Raw genomic sequence first — 7,953 nt, 5'->3', positions numbered from 1 at the left:
CAATCAAGACCAACCTGCTGATTTTTACCATTACCAACCAAACGGGCTTTACAGCGGGCTAATGAGCCATCAGAGTGGAATTTATGACGAAATAGCCATAAACTCCTAATAATATGGGCGCCAGGAGGGCGCGGAACCAAGTCCCATGTCCTATTATCAATGAGAGCACGATATTCATCCTGCATGGCACTTTTCCAGTTAGAGTCTCGGAGGGCAGAGAGGTGGGATTTGGGTAGTGGTGAGAGGTGAGGGGTAGTGGAGACATGGAGGTTAAGGCGGTGGCGAGGGGTGAATATGCCATGTTTGGAACGAGTGGCCATGGGATGGTTGGGTATAGGAGGAGGTGGTGGTGGTGGAGGGGGTGGTGGTGGTGGAGTGGGAGAGGTGGGCTGGTGCGGCGTAATGTGAGGTTGACGGGCGGGTTGGGAAGCAGGTGAGTTATGGAAGGGTGGAGGGTTAGGGGTAGTAGATTGGGCCGAGGAGGATGTGGGAGAAGCGGGAGGGCTGTTTGTGGGAGGGTGGGCTGGGGAGGGATTATGAGGGGGGGGAAGTAGCAGGCCGGGGCCCAGTAGCAGGTGAGGTAGGCCGAGGCCCAGCAGAAGGTGAGGGAATGGGCGAGACACGGGGAGGGGTGGAATGTGGCGTGGGCTTGTATAGAGGAGGATAGGAAGTGTGAGAGTGAGTTAGAGGGAAGTGAGGGGTAAAATCTGGGTCCAAAAAAGAATAAGAGGAAGGAGGGGTGGATGTCGAAGTGGGGTTATGGAAGGGAAAGACATGTTCATTGAAAGTGACATGGCGGGACAAGATGATTTTACCAGTGGATATGTCAATACAACGATAGCCCCTATAATTGGAGGGGTAGCCAAGAAAGACACATCGAGTGGAGCGAGGAGAAAGCTTGTGAGGACGTTTGGAGGAGAGGTTGGGGTAACACAAGCAACCGAAGACACGTAGGTGATCATAGGAGGGATGTTTGTGGTAGAGAAGAGATAGAGGGGAGCGGAAGCGAAGGGATTTGACAGGAAGAATGTTGTGGAGATAAACGGTGGTATGGAGAGCCTCACCAGAAGTGAGGAGGGAGAGATGCATGATAGAGAAGGGCAAGGACCATTTCATTAAGGCAACGTATCATCCTTTCGGCTTTACCATTTTGAGAAGAAGTTTGAGGACATGAAAAACGGAAGGTAAGACCATGAGTAAGTGCAAATTGATGAAATGGAGTATTATCAAACTCACGGCCCATATCACACTGAAAGGTCTTGATATTAGTATTAAATTAAGTGTGAATGTAGGTATTAAATTGAAGGATTTTAGTAAACGCTTCAGACTTAAATTTGAAGGGATACACCCATACATAATGAGTGAAATCATCAATTAACACAAGATAGCACTTATAACCACTTTTGCTTAACAGAGGAGATGTCCATAAATCACTATGAATTATATCAAAAGGAGCAATAGTGGAAGAAGTAGAATCATAAAAGGGAAGCCTTTTGTGTTTAGTTATTTGACAAGAATTGCAAAGATAGGAACCACGTCCTTTATTACATTTGATACATAAATTAATGCGAAGAAAATCCATGACATTGGGTCCCGGATGACCAAGACGATCGTGCCATAAGTCATGAGAAGAGTGGGTGAGTTGAGCCGAAGGAGTGGAGGAAGGTGTGGTTGATGAAGAAACAGGATAGAGGTCACCAAAACTGTTGTTCCTCATAAGAGTAGTCCCATTCCGAAGGTCATTCACAGAAAAACCATTAGGGTCAAATTCGACGGACACATTATTATCTTTAGTGAATTGACGAACGGAAATAAGATTTTTAATGATTTGAGGAGTGTAAAGGACATTATTAAGGGTGAGGGGACGGGTGTGGGTAGGAATTTTAGACATGCCCGAGCCAATAACTGGAATAGAGTTACCATTTCCAACATAAATAGAACGAATAGAACTCAAAGTAGATGAAGGGACAATAGTACCTGGATCCGCAGTTAAGTGAGATGAAGCGCTAGTGTCCATATACCAAGAATCGTCCGGTAGAGCATCAAACTCAGTAAGATAGGCGTGGCCATTGCCACGGGGCTGCTGTGAAGGAGCTCGGCTGGGTGGTGGGGCGCGCCAGGGAGGGTGGCGGGGTTGCCAAGGAGATGCCCAGCCAGCCTAAGTGGGGTAGGGGAACGGGGGAACGGTCCAGTAGGGAGGAGGAGGTCCCCAAGCTTGAAAATAGGGCTGTTGTGGCCCAGTAGCAGCCACGGTAGGGCGCGAAGCAGGCCCGAGAGAGGGTGAGCTTGAAGAGGAGCCACGTTGTGGCCCACGAGGAGGCCGACGGGGCTGGCGGTGGCCACCCTTGGGCAGCGGAGGGCGTGGTGGGTCTGACCACGGTTGAGAATCCGGCGGAGGAGATGCCGGAGTGACAAGTGCAGCAGGGGAAGGCACGGTTTCATCACGCACGACCTTCCTTTGTTGTTCTAATTGCAGCATACTTCGAGCGGTCTCAAAGGACGGTATCTGCTGATTAATAAAAGAAGCAACCGTGTCATATTCGACCGGTAAACCACGAACGAGTTGAAGCACTAACCGCTGCGGGGTGACCGGCGAATCAACGTCGGAAAGTTTATCAGCAAGTTCTTTGAGACGGTGGCAATAATCATCAAGAGAAGACATGGATGTGAGTTTGAGATTATTGAATTCGTGTTCAAGAGTGGCTGCTCGGGACCCTTTATTGTTATGAAACAAATTCTGAAGTTTCAACCACGCTTCACGAACGGTGGTGTCGGGTTCGAGTATCCGCAAGCACAAGTCATCAGAAATGGATCCATAGATCCATTGAAGGACATGAGAGTCAATCTCCTGCCACGTGGAGAAGTGTGCGTCGGTTTTCGCCGGAGGAGTGGTACCATCAACATGAGACAGCACCTTGTAGCCTCGAAGGTGAAGCTTGAAAAGCTTTACCCATGAAGAGTACGGGACTTTGGTGCCGTCGAGGACACAAACTTTGTGTTGGATGTTACCAACGGTGTACACTGGATGAAGGTGCTTGGTGGTGGGCTGTCCGAGATCGGAGTTCGGGCTGTCGGTTTCGCCTGCCATTGCCGGAGCTAATGGTGGGGTATGAGGCGTGTGTTTAGGGTGGGCGGCATGTGGCAGCCGGGGTCCGAGGAGAAGGAAAGGAAAAATTTCATTGCTCTGATAACCATGTAAGATAGTCAATCCCCTTGATTGGGTTATGATTTTCCATATCAATAAATAGAATTACAGACTAGGCTATACAAGGCAACATATACAAAACTACTATAATTACAAGATTACTATCTAACAATATATTATAAGGATTTCATATTTATAAAGTACAAACTTAATTTGTATATTATAAAGTACAATTATAATGTGTAATTTCGTGTATTATACTGCATAAGTTCTTAACCACAAATACAAATAGATAAAATAAATTAAGAATTATATATATATATATATATATATATATATATATATATATATATATATATATATATATATATATATATATATATATATATATATATATAATATATATATATATATATATAAACTGCCAAAAATAATACATATAAAATGAGGAAGATTTTTCTATAATTATATTAACATAAATAAACTACTGTTGATGTGTAGGAATTCGTTGCTGTCATTTTTTCCTTACGGCACCCTTTTTTCTAAGAAAGCTATTGCAAAATTTTGAGCGATGTTGGAATATTGGAACATCACACATCTTTCTAATATGTTATCTAGAATATTGTTGGGTTTCAAAAATATTATGTGCTATAAGTATAACTTGTTTAGGAAATATTATGTACTAGATATTTGCTATGTTTAATTAGGACAATCTATATGTTATAGATTCTAGATGATTTTGTACATAAGAGATGCTAGCTTATAAATAGCAAATTCTGCATGTGGATCCTCTATAGTTCTAACAATTCGTCATGGACCTGGTTCACACTAAAAATAGTGTGGACCAGGCCCAGGCACGTGACCGGTTAAGAAGTACTCACTATAAAATATTTAGTTAAACGCATTACAGAAACATACACTATATCAAAAATAGATACACTATATTAAAAATAGATACACTATATCAAAAATAGATACACTATATGATACATAGGTACACTATATCAAAAATAGATACACTATATCATACAGAGATACACTATATCATAATTAGGTACACTATATCCTATAGGAACACTATATCATAACTAGGTACACTGTATCGTATAGGAGAATATTTACTTAAACGCATTACAGAAACATACACTATATCAAAAATAGATATACTATATTATACATAGGTACACTATATCATTTTAACATACACCATATCATTTTAACATACACTATATCATTTTAACATACACTATATCATATCAATATACACTATCCTAAACTCACGTGATATGGATCGGGTGCACACTAATTAGTGTGCACCGGGTTCATATTAGTTTATTTATAGTTCTAATCAAACTCTAGTAGCTTTTTAAGCACGCGATGCATGCAACGATAATTTTTTCATTGTGATATTTCATAATATCGAGTAGTTAGTTTTACATGCATGCAATACATGTAGCATCGACTCATTATAATAGTTTAAGTTGACAGGTTTTTCAATAAAGGCTATGTTTTGTTCAACTTATTAGAAGTTATTTTCAGCAAAAATATGTTCAAATCAGTTCAGATAGGTTCATATAAGCAAAAATAGCACTATATGCACACGATGCATATGACAGTATATTAATATTAATATTAACATCAATAAGTGTTAAAAAACTAACTTAAGTGTGTAATATGTATGTTGAATATTGATGAGTGTTATGATTTTATTTGCATTGCTTTAGGGTAAAGAGTAATGTTTTTCAAAAAGGACTATATCGTGATAGGACATGCATGTTATCTTATACATGGTAGATAATTCAATAACTCTCCTTTTAAACAATGATCTTTGTTATGTTTTTTATTTATTCAAAATACATATACTTTATAGGCGCATTTTATGAGTAGTAGTTCGATTTATTTTCACTGGGTAATTGATGTTTTTAGGCATAATATGGTGAGTAATGTTTCAATAAAAAAATATATAAATTGATATTATCTGATGATGTATGTTCATCTCTTTAATTATTTATTATCCCAACTGATTGTGAACCCCAAAAAAGTAAATAAAAGTGAATACTCTCTAAGGTTTCTTAATTCTCTTTATGGTTTGTTAATGCATGTTATTTGAAATTTTTATTACAAGTGCTAATTTAGATAATAATGATCTCTATAAATCTTTGCTTTTATAATTGTTTCAAAATTGATTTCAGTCATCAGCTTATATTTTCAATTGTGAGTTTCCTGTTTTTCCACGTTTTTATGTAATTCTTTTGGTATTGTATAACTTTCCTTATTACCCATATTTGTAAATGAGGAAAGAATTAAGAAAATCTTTTCTTTATTATTTTGTGAGATTAAGGGTATATCAATCTTTTCAAGAGGGTACACTATAGCTCCACCCTTGGCTTATGTAATACAGACAAGGTAAAGTTGTATCTGAACTATCTCTATTATATAAGTGAAGGGGGGAGGAAGATGGTGTCCTCTCATAAAAGGTCTAATATACCCTTAATGAAATTAAATTGTCATATAAATCTTTTCTACTTCCTACTTGCCATATATATTGAACAAGTTAACAATGAAATCGAATTTTAAATTTCAATTAAATATTAAATTAAGGAGAATGATTTCCTCTTATTACCTACGTGCGAAAAAAATTTATTCAAAAATTAAATTGATAATATAACTTGATTGACATGATTAGAAAAAAAAATTAAAACTTGAATTTCATATTAATAATTATACTCATAATATTTTAAAACCTAAATGTTGATTATTCTTCGGTTATCTCTATTATATAAATCAAACTCTTTTCGACAATTGAACCTGATAAATAAATTCTTCCACTTTAGTTGACCGCAGACTTTCTTATAATGTATATTTCTTTCTCTTGATAATATATTTGAATAATGATGAACAAATAACTAATTTTTTTTTTTTATAAAGGAAAGGAAAGAACTAGGGAGGATCCCAAGATTTGGGCCACCCTAAAGCATCCTTGCAGATGATTACAGCGAAAGATAAATCAGGAACATCAAACCAGTAGGTTGTTGAAATCGTCGAATGCCCACGATGAGCCATCCAATCCGCTGCCGCATTAGCTTCCCTAAAAACATGACTCACTTGCACATCTTCAAACTGGCCCAAATCTTTTGCTGTGTCAACTATAATAGAATGGATCATCCAAGGGATCTTCCAAACCTGTTTAATTGCATTAATAACAGCCAAATTATCACCTTCCACCATCAGTTTGGTAATCCCAAGAGACCTAGTCCCTCTAAGACCTTCCCGGAGACCCCTAGCCTCTGCCTCTAAAATAGAGGCATCGACATCTAAGTTCCCAGCACCACACAACTGGATTAAGCTTCAGAATGACGAATAACAAACCCAAAAGCCGCTTGCCCACTTGCCAGCTTTGTCCCGTCAAAATTTAGCTTAAAATAATCGGCCGGAGGGGGGGACCAAACAACCTGACCCCTTATGAACCTCTTCCCTTTGTGACATGTCGAGAGCGAAAAACTAGAATCCACTTTCGCTACCACAGATCCTGAAATAGAAAGATTATGAACAAAAGCTTTGACCATCATACTAACCTTTCGAGGGGAAGACGAATCCTGGCGGAAAATAACCCCATTACGCGCATACCACACAAACCACCACACAATAACGAAGCACTCCACTTGAGACGACGAGAAAGAAGATTTTAAATAAAGAAAAAACTCATGAAAGGGAACACCATCCTCAATCAAAGGAGGGATAGGCCAATTCATCAATTCACGAAGCTCCTCAAACACATCAATCATAAACGGACATTTAGAAAATAAATGCGCAACATCTTCCGAGTTGTGATTACAAAACACACACTCCATCGGCAGGAATACATGACTTAACTCTAATCTTTTCTTAGTAGGTAGCCTATAATGACATAATTTCCATAAGAAAAATATTATCTTTGGAGGGATATTCAACTTCCAAATCCAACTAAACGGCGAAGGAGAAGCTGGCTGACAACTAAGGCCTTGCAGCAGCTCCACCCCTGACTTAACAGAATACTTACCATCAGGAGCAAGACCCCACACCCTTTTATCATAACACACATTACTTGGGAATGAACAAATAACTAATAAAATCAAAGAAACATTGATTTAAGAAAAATATAGTAAAAAGTTAACAATAATTATAAATGTATTTTCGAATCAATTTTTCATAACATTGATGAATAACTAATTGAGAAAAATAAAATACATTAATAGGACACGCACGCATAGAGTGCAAAAAATGCTAGTACATTTTAAAACCAAGGGCTCATATTAGCGGCAAGGGGAAAATAAGAGGGTGTATCTTCATGAGAAAAAATCAAGATTTATTCCCTAAATATTCATATGAAGTTGATATATCAATTATTGACAATAAATGTCTTTATTTATGACTTTTAAAACTAGGTTAATTTGTCCTTAAAAAAAACAATAAATACTTGAAGAGTCACTCCTCAAAAGAAAACATGAACTTATAGAGTTGTAATTTTCCTTTTACATCTGTATTTAATTAAAAAGTGACAAATTATATTATATCGATTGGAACACGTACTGATTTTCAACTAATAATAAGTACTAGGAGTCTAGGACATTGATATATGGAATAATAATGTAAATTTAAAAATTAAAAAATAATAAGTTTAAGTGATAAAAAATTGTAATAGACTCGGGACACACTTTAAATGGCCACCTTACATGCCCACTAAGGGAGAACAAACTCAGTTTAGATACACGGTACCCATGTTTGCACATATATGTAACTCAAGATCTTGTATGTTATGGCCTTTTGAG

General features: G+C 37.9%; 1 protein-coding gene across 1 annotated transcript; it reads right to left on the bottom strand.

Moving 5' to 3' along the window:
- Window positions 1-2,158: 2,158 nt before the first annotated feature.
- Window positions 2,159-3,088, bottom strand: LOC104898632 (uncharacterized). The gene has a single exon (XM_010685726.1). It carries the CDS (start codon window positions 3,086-3,088, stop codon window positions 2,159-2,161), a length of 930 nt encoding a protein of 309 aa, XP_010684028.1.
- Window positions 3,089-7,953: the final 4,865 nt, after the last annotated feature.

Source organism: Beta vulgaris, chromosome 7 (assembly GCF_026745355.1).
Source record: "Beta vulgaris subsp. vulgaris cultivar EL10 chromosome 7, EL10.2, whole genome shotgun sequence".
Lineage (NCBI taxonomy): Eukaryota > Viridiplantae > Streptophyta > Magnoliopsida > Caryophyllales > Amaranthaceae > Beta > Beta vulgaris.
Note: the sequence above shows the minus strand (reverse complement) of the source record. Positions and strands in the feature narration are given on the sequence as shown.